Raw genomic sequence first — 20,712 nt, 5'->3', positions numbered from 1 at the left:
AGCTCGGCCAAATTATCCGGGCATCTCTAGCGGGAAGAGCGTAGCTCATGAATATTAATGCTTCACCTTTACGATAAGCCCGAGCGCTCGCTCGGGCTTATTGTCTCCCTTTGTTTTTTTATTTACAGTGATACCTTAGCTTAAAAGAAAAAGTTTGTCTGCCAAACATTTATTTCCCATAAGAAACCATTAAAATGTGAATAATGCGTTCCCAGGTCCCCATAAAACATAATTTTCTTCTAAATAAGTCTTAAAACTACACACAATACAGTGATACCTCAGTTTACGAACAAAATTAGTTCCCAGAAATTGTGTGCAAGGCCAAAAGTGTGTCTGCCAAACATTTATTTCCCATAAGAAACTATTAAAATGAGAATAATCCGTTCCCAGATCCCCATAAAACACATTTTTTTTAATAAATATAAAACATTTTCCTACTAAATAAGCCTTGAAACTACACAAAATACAGTCATACCTCTGCTTACGAACTAAATTGGTTGCCAGAAAGTGTGTGTAAGGTCAAAAGTTCATCTTCCAACAATTTATTTCCCATAAGAAACCATTAAAATGAGAATAATCCGTTCCCGTGTCCCCATAAAACATAATTTTCCGCGAAATAAACCTTAAAACTCCACAAAATATACCTTATTTTACGTACAATATATGTGCTAATGTATTGTATTCAAAGAAATAAACTGTACTGTATGATAAAGTCATTTTATTGACCTTTGTGATGGCTGTTGAAGTAGTTACCTCATGATGATATCCAAGAGAAGTTGCCGTGCTTTCTCGGTGATAATACCCTCACTCACAATGTCCCCTGCTAACTGTTTTTCGTTAATCCAAATCAACCTTTTCTATTGCCAGAGACCGTTGCTTAGACAACACAGAAACAACCTTAGCCACACGTAGCAATGGTCGACTTAGCATACTGGTACTGGGACGCTAAGTCACACGAATGCACACTTTGTTGGTGATTTTCGATGAGCTCCTTCTTCTGCTTGACCGTAATTTTGTTTTGTGTCATCTTCGGCTTAACACTAGCCTATGTTGGGGTCTTTTTTGGTCCCATAATAGGAAAAGTACTCCACTCGATAACAAACCACATCTGCACTCAAAGAAAGTGGGGAAACTAGTCCGCCAGCCACCGTGGCGCACTTCAACCGTGTGGTTTGGTGTTCTTCCGCCGAAAACTAAACTAAAGATTATATTCTGCGAATTTAATGTTCGTAAGGCGAAAAGTTCATAAACTAAAGCATTCGTAAACTGAGGTATCGCCGTTGTGGGGGAGGAAAGGAGATGGATTAGACTGGAAAATGAGCCTAAAACGTCATTTACTCGCTTATTTGCTGTGACGTTTGTAAACCAATCAAAGCACATCATCGTTCATCGTCATGGCGCCGGCGGACAATGAAAACGTCCGTCCGGCGGGATTATGGGACAAAAGGGGACTAATTTGAGGACGTGGCGGCGCGTCACATGATCTCATCGGCGAATGAAGTCCAAGCTGAGCGTCTTTTTTCCCCTCACGCAGATACTTCAGTAACATTACGCTTGGTGGGCGGGATTACTCCTTCGACGCCGACGGCTACCTGGCCAATCCCTTCCTGGATGTCATTTCCTGGACGCCTGGCAGAGGATGGGAAGATGTAAGTACATCACAACAGATTTTGATTGATTGATCGATCGATTGATTGATTGATTGATTTATTGATCGATTGATTGATTGATTGATTGATTGATTGATTGATTGATTGATTGATTGATTGATTGATTGATTGATTGATTGATTGATTGATCGATCGATTGATTGATTGATTGATTGAAAGAAGAAGTGAAGCACTTAAAAAATAAAATAAAAACGCCCCCTTTTTGATTATTTTTGTGAAACAAAACCGACACAAACTCTGTAATCGGTGTAAAGGAGGCTGTTTTATTTGAATTTCATTTGGAAATGAACCGTGTTCATTTCAAGGTTGAACCGACACCATAAAACTTTGATTCACTGTCGAGGCAATTTGAGAGAAACGTTTTTAATCTTCTTAACAGCCGTACAGGCGTACTCAAAAATAATTAAATACATAAATAAAATAAATACATAAATTAAAAAAAAAAACACTGTAATATTTGCATGCTAAAGCGCTCTTCATCTGTAATGATACAGTACATAAGCCATTAAAGCATAGGTGTCCAAATCAAGGCCCGAGGGCCAAATTTGGCCCGCCGCATCATTTTATTCGGTCATATTATTATTATTATTACTATTACAATAAAGTCTCGTTATATCGATATCGGATATATCGATAGTCTCGGTTATATCGATACTATTTCTATGCACGCACGGAGAAAATTACATGCAAACAGGGTCGGATATATCGATAGTCCGGGTTATATCGATATTTTTTCGGACTCCCTTGAATATCGATATAACGAGACTTTACTGTATTTCTATGCACGCACAGAGAAAATTACATGCAAACAGGGTCTGATATATCGATAGTCCGGGTTATATCGATATTTTTTCGGACTCCCTTGAATATCGATATAACGAGACTTTACTGTATTTCTATGCACGCACGGAGAAAATTACATGCAAACAGGGTCTGATATATCGATAGTCCGGGTTATAGCGATATTTTTTCGGACTCCCTTGAATATCGATATAACGAGACTTTACTGTATTCTTATTCTTAACACCCCAGCAGAGTCCATTGGAGTCCCCCACCCTGTGCTCTCGGTCACCAGCTGACTCCTCCTGCCACGTCCCTGAAATCGCTTTCAATTAAATGCTCCTACGCAGGTCCTTTGACTCAAATCAAGGGTACCGTTAACCCTCGTCCGTGACCCCCCTCCGTCCCCCTTCACACATGCACTAAGCCTCGCCGCCTAGAAACAAGCACGCAATCAGTATGTGTCCTATGTGGATGCTGCTGCTGCGCACAAACACCGCCAAAGCGGATAATAAGAGATCCCCCCCCCGCCCCGCCCCCGTATCTGCCGAGTATGCACATCCGCGCCGTCGGCGCTCCCTGAATATTTAACGTTGGCTTTAGAATGACTGCACCATTAACGACGGGCCGAGAGCATCGTCGTTCGGCTGCTGAAACGCTACGCAAAGGCTAGCCAAGGTTGTCGGGGTCCCTTAACCTCACGTTTGGGAACGTTTACGAAAAAAATCAGAAGGGGCTTTAGCTTTGAAATTGAAAATATGCTGTGTTTAAATTTCGGGAAGGCGGGTAGGGGGTGTCTCAATTGACCCCCACCCCCATATATTTATATAAGATATACAGTAAAGTCTCGTTATATCGATATCGGATATATCGATAGTCCCGGTTATATCGATACTATTTCTATGCACGCACTGAGAAAATTACATGCAAACAGGGTCGGATATATCGATAGTCCCGGTTATATCGATATTTTTTCGGACTCCCTTGAATATCGATATAACGAGACTTTACTGTATATATATATAAGATATAAGATATTTATATAAGAGTTTTATAACAATGATACACAAAGATTAGCTTCTTTATATTTAACATGCTAGTGTTTCTTAAACAGAATCAAAATGGCTGCCGGAAAAGGAGTGGGGAGAACAAAATGAATGTTATTGAATCCCAGAGACAATAAATTCGTCATAATTTTCCGAATTCGTACCGAGTTGGAAATGGCGAAAATGTGTGTGCGTCGTTGTGATTTGAGTCAGTGCCTTTTCAGAAAAAAATGCCACCTCTGGATCGGTCGCGCCCTCGATGATTGCCTTTGAATCCAAATTGATTTCCAAAGGGATTAAAATACATAAAGAATTCAAATCCCAAGTCAAAGCTTCACTTTTGTGTATTTGAGCGTTGTACGGGGTCTGATTGCCAAGCTGTAATCAACTCCCAAGATGGCCACTTTCACAGCCGCCGTCAAAATGTTCCGCTTGCGCCGCTGTACAAAAGAAACGAGTGTGCGGCTAAAAGAAAATCGCCATCTTTTGAGTGTGTAGGGCGAAAAGTGTGTATCCCAAAAATTAATTTACCATAGGAAACCATTAAAATGAGAATAATCCGTTCCCAGGTCCCCATAAAACATAATTTTCTAAGCCTTAAAACTACATAAACTAAAAATTACATAAATTAAAATATACCTTATTTTATGTATAATAAATGTGCTATTGCACTATAAATAAAGAAATAAACTATTGTATAATAAAGTCATTTTAGTTACCTTTGTGATGATGATCGTTGATGGCTTGATTGAATGAAATTCAGCATTAAACTTTTGATGAGGAACGTAGCCTTCTTCTTTCACCATCTTCAGGAATGATCCCTTGTAGGTGCTTTCTTTGCCATAATTTTACCTAGTTCCTCATCAATTGTGTTCTGTTTAGCTGTGTTGATAGCTTTTTGCCGAAAATGTGTGCGCGGGGTTGTGATTTTCGTCTGTGCCTATGGGAAAAAAAAATTGTCGTCAAGAGAGAGGGAAAAAATTGTGCCTTTTTAGTCAGTAAATCAAATTCACATTGCGATATATATATATATATATATATATATATATATATATATATATATATATATATATATTTTTTTTTTTTCCACGGCCATGGAAAAAAACATGACAAAGAAACGCGTGAGTCAGAGCGCGACGCGGCGGGCGCTCGCTAATGGCTCGTACGGGCTTAGCACATGTCGTCCCCCTGTAGGTCCTTTCGGCCAGACTCTGATTGAAGTGTGAGATTTTAATTGCAAGGCATCCATTTTGAATTAAGTCCGAGCTGCGGGTAGGGGGGGGGGGGGGCGGGGCTTACACGTTTTATCCAATACGTCGCCGCTATGATCTTGGAATTGCTCGCCCAAATGACATCAAGGCGTCTTTATCGGCTAGCGTGTCCGTTTGTCTGTAATCCATATCTTGCGCCGTCACGTGTGCCCGCTTAGCATTTTACTCCCCCTCCGTAATGTCCAAAATGATTATTATGCGGCTCTACGCGTCAACGGATGACGGGCGCAACAAATCTGGTGCTATCAATCAACCGAGGCTTTCGCAAGGGCGTGATTTTTGCTCGCCGTCGCGCCTAATGCGCCATTGCGATGGTAATTTAGAGGCGTTGGGTACATGTTACCATGTCAAGCTAGCAATAACGGTGTTGTAAATAACACACTGATGGAGATTTTTGTTTGTATTTTTGGGGGGGAGGCCGTCGCAATGAAGGTCGTTCATCTTGGTGGGCAATTTGCGGTGTTGTATGAGTTGATTTTCGAAGCAATCTCGCGGAATTAGTTAGCGTAGCGCCTTAGAGGGTGATCATTTGCTATCTATTAGCTATCTGGCTACAGTGCCTAGCAAAAGTATTCGGCTCCCTTGAACCTTGCAGCCTTTCGCCACATCTCCGGCTTCAAACATAAAGATATGAAATTTTAATATTTTGTCAAGAATCAACAGCAAGTGGGACACAATCGTGAAGTGGAACAACATTTATTGGATAATTTAAATGTTTTTAACAAATAAGAAACTGTAGCTTGCTATCTATTAGCTGGCTATCTATCTAGCTGGCTAGCTATCTATTAGCTATCTGGCTATCTATTAGCTGGCTAGCTATCTAGCTGGCTGGCTATCTAGCTAGCTATCTATTAGCTATCAGCAAGCTAGCCAACTTTCTATTTATTTGAGTTATTCCGGGTTGAGTGAACGCTGGCGCATGTGGCTGCCGCTGCTCACCCATAGAAAAATTGTATCCCGTGACTGTAAAGTGACCTTGAGAGTTTTGAAAGGCGCTTCGAAATGAAACGTATTATTATTATTATAATTATTATTTACATTCAATGATTCTTGTAATGGTAGGAGCGGTATTGCTAGCTTCTAATTTGCATGTCAACCTTCCACCGTATGATGCAAGCGATCCGCAACGGCGCCTTTCGTTTGACGCCGCTTCTCCGTCTTCCCCAGGTAGGCTGGTGGGAAAATGGCGTCCTGAGACTGCGCTACCCGGCGTGGTCCCGTTACGGGCCTTTCCTAAAACCTCCAGACGACGCTCAGCATCTGCGCGTCGTCACGCTCGAGGAACGACCGTTCGTTATCGTGGAACTAGCGGATCCCGCGTCGGGAACTTGCATCCGGGACTCGGTACCCTGTCGGCGGCCTCTCAACGCCAGGTTTGTTGCCTCCTTTTACAGATTTATTAAGGGTACAGTGATACCTCAGCTTACGAACTTAATTCGTTCCCAGAAAGAGTATGTAAGGCGAAAAGTTCTTCTGCCAAACATTTATTTCCCATAAGAAACCATTAAACTGAGAATAATCCGTTCCCAGGTCCCCATAAAACATAATTTTCTTGCTATTAGCTAAATAGCTGTCTAGCTAATTTGTAAAGGACAATAAGGAGACAGAATGAACTTAACACAACGAGCTATCTAGCTATTAGCCAGCTAGCTTTCTATCTATTTGAGTTACGGAAACTTTTTTCCGCCTGTTCACCTCAGATTGACCCCAGATTTTTCGTACTTCCATTGTGGGCCTTATGTTCGGCCAGTTTAGCATACAACAGCATGAAATTTTTAAATATGATAACTTCTATCATATCGTTGCCGTGTGCGACCTGCTTTCTTTTGCTCACCTCCTCAAAACCTTCATTTCACGCGACTCTTTCGCAGCGCTAACCACGAGGGGGTGGCTCCCATGAAGCAATGCTGCAAGGGCTTCTGCATCGACATCCTCAAGCGATTGGCCAAGATTGTCGGATTCACCTACGACCTCTACCTCGTCACCAATGGGAAGCACGGCAAGAAAATCGACGGAGTCTGGAACGGCATGATCGGAGAGGCGAGTGCCGACCGGGTTGTTTACTCGCGCGGGATTTTCGTTCCTCAATGCGTCGCGACACGTTTGCGACGATTGTGACTCTGTGCGGTCAGTAAAGGCGGCAGACCATCTTTTGGCCTACAGTGAGCTAACTTCTAGCTCTTGGAGTTAGTTTTTTAATTATTTTAAAATGTTTGATCGCTCAGAGCGCCTCCATCGAGGTAGCGGGGGCCTAAGCAAGACCTTCCTTGAACCGGTAGGCAGACCTGGTCTCTGCCCATCCTTAAAAATGGCGTAGATGACTCACCCGTGCCTTTCGATCAGCTTTTCCCAAGTCTGCCAATTCGTTGATCAGGTCATCCAAACTCGATCAAAGACCAGGCGTTTCGGTTCAATACCATTTTTCGGCTGCTTCGCTCTGGAAAACCAATGCCTTTGGTGTCCATCCCATGCAGGTGGTTTACAAACGGGCGGACATGGCCATCGGCTCTCTGACCATCAACGAGGAACGGTCCGAGGTGGTGGATTTCTCCGTCCCTTTTGTGGAAACGGGCATCAGCGTCATGGTCTCCCGGAGCAACGGAACCGTGTCGCCGTCGGCTTTCTTGGGTAAGAGGACTGGACTCCTCTTTGAGGTGCAGTCTCCAAACACGCTGAGGTGCTCTACACCATCAAACTCAAAAGAATACGACGTCTTTGCGGTTTTTTAGCCTAGCTAAACCGGTTCCGCTCAAAATGGAATGCGTCTTTAGCCTTTATTTCTTTATTTTTTTGAAATGGACTCTTCCGTTTGCCTCCAAAGAACCCTACAGCCCGGCAGTGTGGGTGATGATGTTCGTCATGTGCCTGACGGTGGTGGCCGTGACCGTCTTCATCTTTGAGTTCTTCAGTCCGGTGGGCTACAACCAAAGTCTACAGACTAGCAAGAGTGAGTGCAGAGTGCAAAATTGCTTTTTTTAATTATAATTATGATTATTATTTTTATTATAACGGGGTGACCTGGTGGTCCAGTGATTAGTGCGTCAAATTCAGAGTCCAGAACTGACTCCAAATAAAATCGGGACCAATGTCTGTCTATTATCTATTAGCTATCTATTACCTGGCTTTATCGAAACACTTTGTCAAAACGCTTCGTCGACATGCTTTGTCGACACGCTTCGTCGAAATGCTTCGCTGGAACGCTGAAACGGTTCATTGAAACGCTGCATTGACACGCTTCCATGAAACGATTAGTCGAAACACTCCCTCAAACCGCTTCCTCGGAACGCTTCCTCGGAACGCTTCCTCGGAACGCTTCCTCGAAACGCTTCGTTTCTTCCGCTCACCATTTTTCTTACTCCTTTCTCCGGACAGAGGCCGGCGGGTCGACTTTTACGATCGGAAAGTCTGTGTGGCTTTTATGGGCCATCGTCTTCAATAACTCGGTGCCTGTGGAGAACCCCAGAGGAACCACGAGCAAGATCATGGTGCTGATCTGGGCCTTCTTCGCCGTCATCTTCCTGGCCTCGTACACCGCTAACCTGGCCGCCTTCATGATCCAGGAGGAATACATTGACACGGTGTCAGGGCTCTCCGACAAGAAGGTACTTTGTCGCTTGAATGATCAGGAGCTGTACTAGACAATGTGTAGGGGGTCTACGGGGGTAGCCTGAAGTGTCTGACGGCTTTTCCTCTGCTATCAGTTTCAGCATCCCGAGGAGCAATACCCGCCGCTAAAGTTCGGAACGGTGCCCAACGGCAGCACGGAAAAAAACATCCGCTCCAACTACCCAGACATGCACCAGTACATGGGCAAATACAACCAGAGAGGAGTGGAGGACGCCATTGTCAACCTCAAGACCGGGTTGGTGTGCCTGAACTAAGTCTCGCTTATTTGGTTGTTTTTTTCCATCACGGTTAAGCATTTAAACGTCCTTTGGCTATTCTGGGAACATCTTTGCTCATTGAACAAAAAAAAAACTTCAAATCCAGACAGGAAGCCACAACGAGATTTAGACCGTGAAAAGAAAACGTGACTACCTAAAATGACTCCAAAAACTGTTTTCTAACTAAGGACACAGGTGATGGGCGGTAAAGGCGGGACTGACAGTAACGTAAATGCTCCATTTTACACGACGCGGTAACAACCGGGTTGCGTTACGACCGTTTTGTCGGAACGCAACCCGGTTCGTAACTCGGATGTTACCTGTATTCTAAGCCCGAGAACAGTCGGTAGGAATGAGCGGCGGTACCTCCCTTTCTTGCAGCGCGGGTGTAACGGTCTCTGGCTGAAGGAGCTACCCAGTGCAGTCAGTGACTCGGCATCGGATTAGTTTTTTTTAAATCCTACTTTCTTTCATAATTGATTTATTATTTGTGGTACAAATCATTTTGTGGCTGCGTGTATGAGTCGGCGGTTGCGTTCGAGTGCTTCCTATCGCATCGCAGCTTCTTTGCCTCACTTTTGGTCTATTCTTCATCCTCCAAGTGTTTTCTTCCTCGCTATGTCCGTATTTAAACTTTCTAATCCTCCCCTACTCTGTCGTTTCCCACCCTGAAGTGTGTAAATTTTCTCCCCCCCCCCTCCCCTTGTCACTGCGCTCTTCACGGCATATAAATCCTGATCCCCTCCACCTCCACCTCCTCCCTCGTGTATGCTTCCCTCATCTCAAGCATCATTTTATTCCTCCGGGTTTGTGTGCTAAAATCTGAAATTCGGAACGTGGTCCTCGGGGGGGTCTCGTTGTGGTTTTCTACTCTGTAATTCATTAATGAGTCGGCAATTTGGCGCCAGGTCACGCTGTCAGAGATGTTCGATCGGACACTGTGGACAAACTCGAACCCAGAAAGATTGTCTTTTACTGCCGGCAGGAGACGCAGCCATTCATGACAGACGTCTGAATTCTGCAGCCTTCTGCCAAGCTATTTATTGAGACTATATGCAAATTAAAGTGATACATTAGTAAAACATAGTTTTCTTGATTAGAATATCACACCTCTTGAGTTCTAAGCACGAACAGCTGTAAGCAATAAAACATTGTCTTTTCCATGAACTGATACATTTGTAACTTGGCTAATGAGCTCTTCCTGTGAACGGGTTTCAAGTCGTAAATTGCTCTTGTGATAAAGGAGTTTCCCAAGTCCTAAATTCTGTCCAAGGCCAGACCTCCTGGATCAGTGGTCCCCAACCTTTTTTTTGCGACACGGACCGGTTTAATGTCCGACAATATTTTCACGGACCGGCGGATAAATACAACAAAATAAAATTACTCATTTTGCTAGCTTACGGTGGGCTAATTTTAGCGGTATGTGTCACGTGATCTAGGCAAGCGTTTTGACATGCGTCTAGAGTAAGTCATAGATGGATGTAATCTGGTAGTTTTTCATTTTTCATTTTATGTAAATTATTTCTTCTTTCTGGGCAGCCCGGTACAAAATGACCCACGGACCGGTACCGGTCCGCGGCCCGGGGGTTGGGGACCTCTCTTCTAGATGAAGATGACAGTTTAACAAGCTGTGTCTGTTGACCTCAGATTGACCCCAGGTTGTCTGTGCTTCAATTGTGTATTGAGTCACAAGTGTTGACTAAACATATAACAGGATAAAACTTTTAAATATGATAACTTCTTATTGTCCATCGCACGCCAAATGATGAATGTGTTTGTTTTTGATCCTTATTCAGAAAACTGGACGCATTTATTTACGACGCTGCAGTGTTGAACTATATGGCCAGGAAGGACGAAGGTTGTAAGGTACGGACCAGCTCCCAAGCACACACTGTGCTGACGACGTAAATAGAGAGAAGTTGACATATGCGATGGGCTTTGTTTAAAGTGACCCCCCCCCCCCCCTCTGTTCAAGGTGATGACCATAGGCTCGGGGAAGGTTTTTGCCACCACAGGCTACGGTATCGCCCTGCACAAAAACTCACGCTGGAAACGTCCTCTCGATTTGGCTCTTCTGCAGCTGGTGGGAGATGGTGAGAATGACTGGGGGAGGGGGGACGGGTTGGGGGAGTAATTCAATTAATTGTAAAGGGGGGGTGTATCACGACAATAATAATAAACATTTCATTTATAATAATAATAATAATAATACATTTAATTTATAAGCGCCTTTCAAAACTCTCACATACTTTACAGTCACAGGATATTTTTTCTGCGGGTGAGCAGTACTCAAATAGATGGAAAGATAGCTAGATTGCCATTAGATAAGCCAGCTAGACAGCTATTAGATAGCTATTAGATAGCTAGCCAAATAGCTGCTAGACAGCTAATAGCTAGCTACCTAGATAGCTAGCCAGATAGGCAGCCAGCTAATAGATAGCAAGCTAGATAGCTAATAGATAGCTAGGCAGCCAGCGAGACATCTAAAAGATAGCTATTGAATAGCGATTAGATTATTTATTTCTTTAATTACAATACAATAGCACATTTATTATACATAAAATAACGTATATTTTGTGTAGTTTTAAGGCTTGTTTAGTAGAAAATTATGTTTTATGGCAACCTGGGAACGGATTGTTCTCATTTTAATGGTTTCTTATGGGAAATAAATGTTTGGCAGACGAACATTTTGCCTTACACACACTTTCTGGGAACCAATTAAGTTTGTAAGATTCAAATTAGTATAATACTAATTTGCAGTTCCTAATTGAGCCTCTAGATGGCAGCCCTTAGCACACAATTGGAACATCGCTACTGCCCAATGGATTCATTTTTACAGATGTTATTGATTTTATAACGGAGGCTGCGGGCCGGATGAACATTAACCATGTGCCGCACGGGTCTACGTCCTTGCATTGTCGAGTAATGAAGCTTCGAATTCGCTAAAATTATGTTTTATGGGGACCTGGGAATGGATTATTGTCATTTTAATGGTTTCTTATAGGAAATAAATGTTTGGAAGACAAACTTTTTGCTTTAAACACACTTTCTGGGAACCAAATAAATGTGTAAGCTGAGGTATCACTGTTGATAGCTAGCTAGGTAGCTAGCTAGCTAGATATCCAGATAGATAGATAGCTAGATAGACAGCTGGATAGTTAGATAAATGAAAAAGAAGTGAAGAGAGGAAAAAAATAAATAACAATGAAGTCGTTGCTGTGCAAAAAAAGATTTTCCCGCAATCCTGTCCAATCAAAATCAAGAACAGCATGATTTTGTCGCATATGTCGACAATCACAATACAGAGTGAGTATCCTGTGTTGTGTGTTTTGATCGATTGACGGTGAAAATACGTGTACTAGCATGTAGCAGAGATGCTAGTGGTTAGCGTTGGAAAGAAAGATGCCTGAAAAGCTCTCTTTACTGTTCGTTTGGGAGTGGGGAAAATAAAACCGAGACTAGCGCCAAGAGGAATATGATTGTCCACTGAAGAGATTGCTTGAGTAAGATGGCAACAAGCCCCTACCGCCGCCCTCCCAATATCAATTTTCCCTGCTCGGCAAAAAACAAACAAACACAAAAAAAAACAATAAAATGAAATGATCTTTATGAGTCCTGGTTGGAATAAGAACATCACGACTCAGGCGTTGATTCGCGCCTTGTTCCCGACATGGACAGGAAGTCCAAAAAAAGGAAGTCGAAAAATCCGACTGGACCCTCCGCACCCTGCCCACCACCTTTTCCAGTGTCTCCTCCTCAGGCAGGTGCTACCTGCACCAAATCCAGCAGATATTTAAACAGCTTCTTCCCCCGTCGATCATAAACTATATTAGCTAGCTGGCTAGATAACTATTAGCTATCTAGCTAGCTTTCTATCTGTTTGAGTTATTCCGGGTTGAGTGAACTAAAGTGACCTTGAGTTTTGAAAGGCGCTTAGAAATGAAATGTATTATTATTGTTATTAATAGCATCGGACTTCTATTTGTTGCAACTTTGCCAAAATTAACGATTAAGCACCTTTCCAAACTCTCAATATCACTTTACAGTCACAGGATAAGTTTTTCTGTGGGTTAGCAGCGGCAGCCACAGAAGACAAAAAAAATGTCGGCGGCCATTTTCTTTTCTGGAGAATGGCTTCACTCTCTCTCTGTCTGTAAACGTGGCTTTAACCGACGACTGGGGGTGGGGAATACAGGAGCAAAACAAGCCGGCTGCCATTTTCTTGTTAGGAGAACGGGCTCGTTCGCGAATAGTTCGTATGCCAAGGTAAAATGTTCGTAAACCGAAAAGTTCGTAAGCCAAGGAGTTCGTAAAACGAGGTATCACTGTATAGGGTTTTATTTTCTGCAGCTCCATCGCCATTAGTGCGACAAGAAAGCGCTCATTACCAGCTCGGTTGGTGAGCACGCCTCTCGGTTTCCCTCGTGAACCCGACTCCGTTGCTATGGTTACGCCGGCAGCCAATCGTAGGTTGGCAGGGCAGTTGAGATTTGTTAGCCGGCTGAGCTCATTAACCAAAAAGTCTGTGTTTGAGGTGAACTGGTGGCCGGCAGGTGAGCTCGATGGCAATCTCGGATTCCTTCGAGTCTACCGCCGCCGCCGTTCTGATCGTCTCACCGCCACAATTAAATGATTACGATCTTGCCCTTCCGCCCGTTTCTGTCACTCCCGACCTACGCTTTCTTTGCGATCACCCTCTGGCTGGTGGGGTGGCCCCCGATGTTTGTCATCAGGACGGAATCTCGACCTCCCTCTCTCTCTCTCTCCCGCCTCTCACGTCTGTTTGTTTGGTTTTTGATAATCGCGCTCGCTCGATGCCTAGATCAAGATTCGTCTCATTAGACGCGGCTTTCTATTCCGTGCCCGTTGCTACCTCTTCCCTCTGGGCTCCCTTTCTCATCTTCATTTACTCCTGCCGACTATGTCGAGATGAGGTTGTCGGTGTCATTTAACTTCGCTACCGAGTTGATTGTTTTGGAGTCTGTCTGACCTTCCTCTTTGTTGTGTGTTTTGTTTGGGAGATACCCCCTTCTGTACGATTGACCCTCAACTTCATCTAGACCGGGAAGCTAAACACAGAACTCTGTACAATTGACCCTCAACCTCATCTAGACCAGGATGCTAAACACAGAACTCTGTATGATTGACCCCCTACGTCATCAAGACCGGGTAGCTAAACACAGAACTCTGTACGATTAACCCTCAAGCTCATCTAGACCAGGAAGCTAAACACAGAACTCTGTATGATTGACCCCCTACCTCATCAAGACCAGGATGCTAAACACAGAACTCTGTATGATTGACCCTCAAGCTCATCTAGACCAGGAAGCTAAACACAGAACTCTGTATGATTGACCCCCTACCTCATCAAGACCAGGCGGCTAAACACAGGACTCTGTTCGATTGACCCCCTACCTCATCAAGACCAGGAAGCTAAACAGAGAACAACGCAAAAAATGCTGTAGCGATCTCTGTCCCTGCCATGTCGATCTCAACCCTGGCAGCCAATCATAGGTTGGCAGGTCAGTTGAGATCTGTTAGCCGGCTGAGCTCAGTAACCAAAAGTCTCTGTATGACTCGTTGTTTGTTTTGGAGTCTGTCTGACTGACCTTCCTCTTTGTTGTGTGTTTTGTTTGGGAGATACCTCATTCTGTACCATTGACCTTCAACCTCACGAAGATCAGGAAGCTAAACACTGAACAACGCAAAAAAATGCTCTCGGGATCTCCATCCATGCTCTGTCGATCTCAACCCTGGCAGCCAATCATAGGTTTACAGGGCAGTTGAGATCCTTCTGTATGATTGACCCTCAACCTCATCAAGACCGGGAAGCTAAAACAGAACAATGCAATAAAATGCAGTTTTTGTCTCTGGTAATCTCGATGTCGATCTCTGTGAATCTAACCCTAAAGTCTTTTCCCTTCTTACCGTGGTTCTCACCACCCCCTTTCCACCATTTGTACCCCTTTGCAGATGAAATTGAAATGCTGGAGCGCCTTTGGCTGTCAGGTATCTGCCATAATGACAAAATTGAGGTGATGAGCAGTAAGCTGGATATTGACAACATGGCTGGGGTCTTCTACATGCTTCTGGTGGCTATGGGCCTTAGCCTACTGGTGTTTGCCTGGGAGCACATGGTCTACTGGAAATTGCGCCATTGCATGGCCACCAGCTCAGGCAAACTGGATTTTCTACTAGCCATCAGCAGGGTAAGTCTTTTTCAATGTCGGTTGGGCGACGGTTGTTCGTTACCTTATCACGTGATGCTAGAACGGCGACTGCTCGGCCTTTAAAAGAAGTCAATGATCCCAACTCAGAATTAGTACCAAATGGCAGAACACTGAGTTCGCCTGCCTGTTTCAGTCACAGAGTCACAGAGTGCAAGTCTTTCTAAGTATGCGGTCTGGGATCAATTATATTGGAGAGGTTCATGGAAATTCAATTCCGCTCACATCCCTGGATATCCCGATCCTTTGACGACGTCCTAGACGGAGCTTAATACATAGGAGCTCATATTTCCTCCCCTACTTGTCATTATTCGAGCTTATGTACTCTCACGGCCAATCGGTCACCTAATACCAAACGACAGCGTTTTTATCTGTCTATCGTGCACAAATAGTCATTTGTGTTTCGCGCTAGGCATCGAACGAGGATTTTTGTGGCCATATCTCATCCTGGCTTTTTATTCTCTTCTCCTCAGGGCATGTATAGCTGCTGTAGCTTTGAAGATGAAACAGCACCAGGGGCTGCTAAATCGTTGAGTTCTCATCACCACACAGCCATGCTAGCTGTCCCGTCCCAAGCTCACGTTATCTCAACGTCAATGACCGTCCCGGCGCTGGCCCTCGCGCAGCAGCAACAACCGCCCCAGCAGCAACCGCATTCCGTGTATAAGACGCCTCTGCCCGGCTCTTCTCCCACGGCGGCGGGTCCTTCCAGCGCCCCCATTGCTGGTGCGCCCCTCCCTTGCTCCACCTTCCTGCCCCGGCCAGATCGCAGGCTGGCCGTGGTGGATCGCTGGAGACTACCCAAATCCGCGACGGCCGCCAACCCTCGGGCCGTCAGGGGGGGCATTCCGGACATGGGACCCTTTGCTCAAAAAGTCCCCGCAAACTGGACTTCGTCCGCCGCAGGAGGCGGGGGACTCGACGGTTACAAGAGATACTACGGTCCTATTGACCCCGAGGGACTGCGACCCTGCATGGAGCAGCAGGCAGGGTCCCAGACCCCCAAGACGATGCCCAGGGGCCACCCGCAGCCCCCTCCAGCCAGCGTGGCCTTCTACTCAGAGAAGGGCTTGGACCACGGGGTAGGGAAGAGGGCGGTCGGCGTTGGCAGCGGAGGTCAGGGGAAAGGGGCCGTTAAATCTCTTGGAACACCGAGGGCGCCTCCCAAGAGTCAAGCCCCTCTGCCACCTACACCCCCACTGCCACACCCCTCTCCCCCTCTCCCCTCATCCTTTTGGAGAAGGCGAAGGCCCAAGAAGCCCAAAGAACGCGGGGGGCCGCTCTATGAGAACATTTTGCCCCTGGGGCGGCGGGTGGAGGCACAAGATGGAGTGAGGGAGGGCGGAGGAAGGAGGGCGCGCCCCCTTTCCCCCCCACTCTCACTTCCTGTGCCCGTACCCCTCAGCCCCTCCTACACCCCACCCTCGCCGTCGGCGTCCTTGCGCTGCACGTCCTCGTCCTCTTCGTCCACCACGTCGTCAACGTCCACGTCCTCGTCGGCCTCGTCTTCTCGCTCCACCTCCCCAACGTACTCTTACAGCTCCTCCAGGGGTCTCGATGAAGAAGAAGAAGATGACGACGATGAGGCGCTGACGGAAGAATCCAGCCTTCTCCTCGGGAGGGAGCGAGAGAGGGAACGCTCCATCATCCGGCCCCGTTCCCTGAGCCACGGGCGCGCGCCTCCGCCCGTACCCCCCAGAAGACCGCGGGCACCCTGGGGCGACAGGGAACGTCAAAGAGAGAGGGGGGGCAGCCAGCTGTCTCAACTACAAGAGTGGTGGGCAAGCTGGAGCGAGAGAGAAAAGAGCGGCGCCGTCGGAGAGGCCGAGAGGCAAAAACGCGAGAGGAAGAGAAGGAAAGAGAAGGAGAAGAAGAAAAAGAAGAAAAACAAAAAAAGGAAGAAAAGGGAAGATCGGGAAAGGGAGCGAGAGCGAGAAAGAAAACGGCGGAAAGTGAAAAAGAAGAAGAAAAAGGCGCTCAAGACCAAGAAAAGAAAGAAATCCACCGGGGGTAAAAGATCAGAGCCGGAAGATGGCGATATCGAGCCGGAGAGGGAGGGAGAGGTGGAAGCAGAGAGGGACGCGGGAATACAGGACTATTCTCCCTTTTCCGCCCAGTATCGGAATACGTTTGGCGAGAAACGCCGGGATTCCTGGGAAGGTGAGCGGGAGAGACCCGGCGCAGAGGAGGCCAATGACCGGGAAGGGGAGGACAGTGGGAGAAGCAGAGAAAGGCATTGCAAGTCATCCCATCCCCATTCCAGACACCGAGCCCCGACTAAGCGCTACTCCAACCTGAACAAACTCCCTGCATCAGTGAAATTTTGGGTGAACGGAAGGGGTGATAGCCAAAATACTCCGTCCACATCCCTGCAACCCTTCCTTCAATCCAGCAAGCGGCGGCGAAGCGAAGGCCTGGACAGGGAAGAAAGCGGTAGAGGGGGAGAACGCCGTCCTTTGCTGATGCCTTACGCAAAGGACAAAGCCCAGACCAGAGAGGGTCTTTCCTTACACGAGTGGGACTCGGATGATGACGACGAGGAAGAGGAGGTTAGGGAAGGAGTTCGGGAACGGCGTCGGAGGGTGGGGCGAGGAGCCGTGTCTGAAACCGAAAGGGATAGAATAGAAAGAAGGGCAGAAGACAGTTACTCGGACGACGATTCTTCGGGGGAGTTTGGGCGTTTTGAAAGGTACTGGGATGAGGGCGGGGCCAACAGCTCCGGGATGGGGGCTATGGGAGCCGTGGGTGGCGGTTGGTTTTTCGGAACGTACCCCTCCAGAGAGAGAGGAGGCAGTATCAATAGTCGGGACGATTCCTTGCTCGGAACCAGGGCGGAGGGATGGATCGGGGCTGACTTTTGGAGTTCGGGGCCAGGCGCCGGTTGGGAATCGGGGGGAGGGAGAGGGGGGCTGGGCTCACAGTGGCCGCCGCCCCCCTCGGCCTTTCCTCCGCCAAGGAGATACTGGTCGATGGACAAGATCCCGGTTAAGGGGGAGAAAAAGTGGAAGTCTGCCGGTAGGAAAAGTAAGAGGCAAGCGAGGGACAGAGGGGACGAAAGTCGCCGGGCCACCGTGTGTTCTTGTAGCCTTTACCCGCACCCTCATCCCTACCCGCACCCACCCAGCCGCTCACGCGCCTCCCGTTCCAAAAGACGACCCGCCTCAGTGTCGCATAGCCAGGAAGAGCTTCTCCCCCACTGCCGCAGTTTCAGCGGGGGCTCTCGTCCTAAGCCTCTCCCTCCAAAACCGGATCCTAGTCAGGCTAAATCGGGAAGCCAATCGAACCTCAGCACAAAGCCCAGCGAGCTCTCACCTCAACCCCCACCGTCGCCACCGCAGCAGCCATCTCTATCTCCCACTACCCTCCCAATGCCTATCCCGCCTCCGCCCTCCTCATCGCCGGTCTCGCCCCCGGTAGGGGTGGGGATGCCTGGCCCCAGCCAGATTCAGGCCAGTGCTAAACTCCAATACCAGAGACTCCGTTCCGTGCCGCAGCCACGAAGGTTCTACTCACCTCACCTGCCACTGAAAGCCAAGAGTCTGTGCTCGCGTCGAGGGTCAGCTCACTTCTCCAGTCTGGAGAGTGAGGTATGACAGGGGGAGACCAGAGAGGGAGACGTCACCGCGCTAGCCGGACCCGGAAACGTGGCTACCTTACTAAGTGTAGGTCATCGGTTGGCGGCCATTGCCGCCGGAAGCAAAGCTCGCGAGAGCGCCATGGTACACGTTCTCGTAAGGGCCACGGTGAGACGCCACACCAGGTTAAGCTACAACCCTACGGACGGTTCCAGTGACGGCGGCAGTGAAGTCGAGGCCGCGTCAGCGGGGCCGACAGCTCCGGAATTTCTCATTCGCTCAGAGTTGAGCTTTGTGATGTCATCCTCGGTTCTGGTACCCAGAGCTAGGAATGAGTTGAAGTTTCCAACCCGTGAGTAATGATGTCATATTTATAGACATACGTAGACACTGGCGAAATATGTCCTATGCTCGAAAGGTCTCCCTCCCTCTGGTTTTGAGGACTATGGTTTTGAGGATTATGGTGGCTTCAAAGGGACACGTACTCTCCCTTTTGTTTTTGGTGGACTACTTCCCCTCGACCCCCTACTTTGCTTTTTTAAATGAGTTGAATAGCAGTTCTCTCACATCCTGGGATGAGCAGGATCACCTTTCACTGAGCGCTTGGGACTATGCTACCAATGTACTCTTTGACTTTGCTACGCTACCAAGACCCATCGAGCTCTACCCCGAAACGCCGCCGCCACCTCCTGATGTCATGTTTGATTAGAAATGAGTCGGACTGTCCAGGATCCGGTCCTGCGTATGAGTTTCAGGTCCGACTAGAACCAGAACAGATACAATAACAAAAAAACGGAAAAGAGATGAAAAACAAAAAAGTCATGTAGCATCTTCTTAATTTCTTTGCTTTTATCTTATCTCCAATCTTGTTTTATGTTATATGAATCTATTTCTCTCATTTGGTTAGTCGGTATTTGGAGAAAGAGGAAGGCTGGATGTGGCTCGTGTTGGAAGTGGGAAGGATTTGGCCACAGTGCTAAAATTCGGCTCGAAAACCGAGTGGATGATTGCTGTAGTATTTGTACTTGGCACTAGATGGCGGCATCATATTCAAGTCAGCTTTGGAGACCACCGCCGATTGACGGCTAGTTCAATATCTGAATTAACAGAACGAACAGTTGGTGATTGTTTGCGCCGAGGTGGCCATTTTGTAAAGATGAAGAACGAGGGAAGCGCGAAGACTAGAAGACTAGCCGCAGTGACGGGTGACCGGATTCCAGTTACAAAACCACACCAGGTCGATTTTTGGAGCCAGTTTACAATGAAGCACAATTGGTCATCGTAGTCTGTTGAAACAGTTCCAAGACGTCACGTTATTGTCCAGACGAATCGTCCATTTGCAGTTTGCTTCGTCGGACGATTTACGAGGACCGTAGATCTGATTTTGGCGTACTGCTTTGCCTTGAATGGTTATCCCGGGGGTTTAATACTGTGAATGTTTCGGGGCGCTGACACCTCAACCACCGCAGTTGCGGATAAATCTAACTTCTGTAAGACTGTCTGACCGAGCAATAGTCCCGCCGCATGTCTTACTTTGTATTTTTCCGAATATGTGATTCATTTCTGGTGGCTGATTTTCGGTTTCTTGGGTATTCTTTTTACAGAAGTTCTAAAAAGGACAACCGACACCATTTTATTTGGTTCCTAACTGACATCAGAAAAAACGTTTTATAGCATCTAAAATACTCAAAACACGCAGGATGATATTTTTAGTCAAATGCAAAACACCAATAAAAATGACTTAAAGTTGTCCAAAACTGCCTCTAATGAGCTCAAAACTGGACAAATTCAGAAAGTCCCGCCCCCAGTTCGTGACGTCTCGTCAGGATACTCCTTAACAAATAGTTCTGAAGAGGAAAGCATAAATGTTTGCAATCGATTAAAGAAATCCTTCCGGATCAATTCGAGCTGTCTGGACGCCAATGTAGCGCCCAGAAAAAAAGTACCCAAAATGCATTGTCTTCAGTTTCGGAAAAAAAATCGGCGTTAGCGCATGGCTGCTAGCGGCGTCAGAAGCCATCCCGCTGCGTATGTAAAACAAAAAATGCTACCAACGCTAACAACAGATTCAGTTTTCAAGGCGTTTTAAAGGGTTTTTCAAGGCGTTTTCCTAACTTCCTCACCAGCCACAGCCCAGCTCTTCTTCTACTGTTGTGGAATGTAGCTTTGTGATGATGTAGCAAAAAAAGTCGCCTACTTTGAAACTTTGTAGCTATTTGTTTTGTTTTTTTTGGGGGGTGGGGGGGGTGGCAAAGGCGG

General features: G+C 46.6%; 1 protein-coding gene across 1 annotated transcript in view; it reads left to right on the top strand.

The window, feature by feature from the left end:
- Positions 1-20,405, top strand: part of grin2db (glutamate receptor, ionotropic, N-methyl D-aspartate 2D, b) — a 49,529-nt gene extending 29,124 nt beyond the window's left edge. The window contains exons 6-16 of the mRNA XM_088998205.1: positions 1,535-1,649; positions 5,935-6,140; positions 6,639-6,807; positions 7,242-7,395; positions 7,589-7,714; positions 8,140-8,369; positions 8,469-8,629; positions 10,448-10,517; positions 10,627-10,744; positions 14,625-14,860; positions 15,352-20,405. Coding sequence (XP_088854331.1) covers positions 1,535-1,649; positions 5,935-6,140; positions 6,639-6,807; positions 7,242-7,395; positions 7,589-7,714; positions 8,140-8,369; positions 8,469-8,629; positions 10,448-10,517; positions 10,627-10,744; positions 14,625-14,860; positions 15,352-18,471 — 4,705 coding nt within the window. The 3' untranslated portion in view covers positions 18,472-20,405. The remainder of the gene's footprint in view (positions 1-1,534; positions 1,650-5,934; positions 6,141-6,638; positions 6,808-7,241; positions 7,396-7,588; positions 7,715-8,139; positions 8,370-8,468; positions 8,630-10,447; positions 10,518-10,626; positions 10,745-14,624; positions 14,861-15,351) is intronic.
- Positions 20,406-20,712: the final 307 nt, after the last annotated feature.

Source organism: Hippocampus bargibanti, linkage group LG06, assembly GCF_051943395.1.
Source record: "Hippocampus bargibanti isolate YZ-2025 linkage group LG06, ASM5194339v1, whole genome shotgun sequence".
In the NCBI taxonomy this organism is placed as follows: Eukaryota; Metazoa; Chordata; class Actinopteri; order Syngnathiformes; family Syngnathidae; genus Hippocampus; species Hippocampus bargibanti.
The sequence above is the reverse complement of the archived record's forward strand: the minus strand, read 5'-3'. Positions and strand labels throughout refer to the sequence as shown.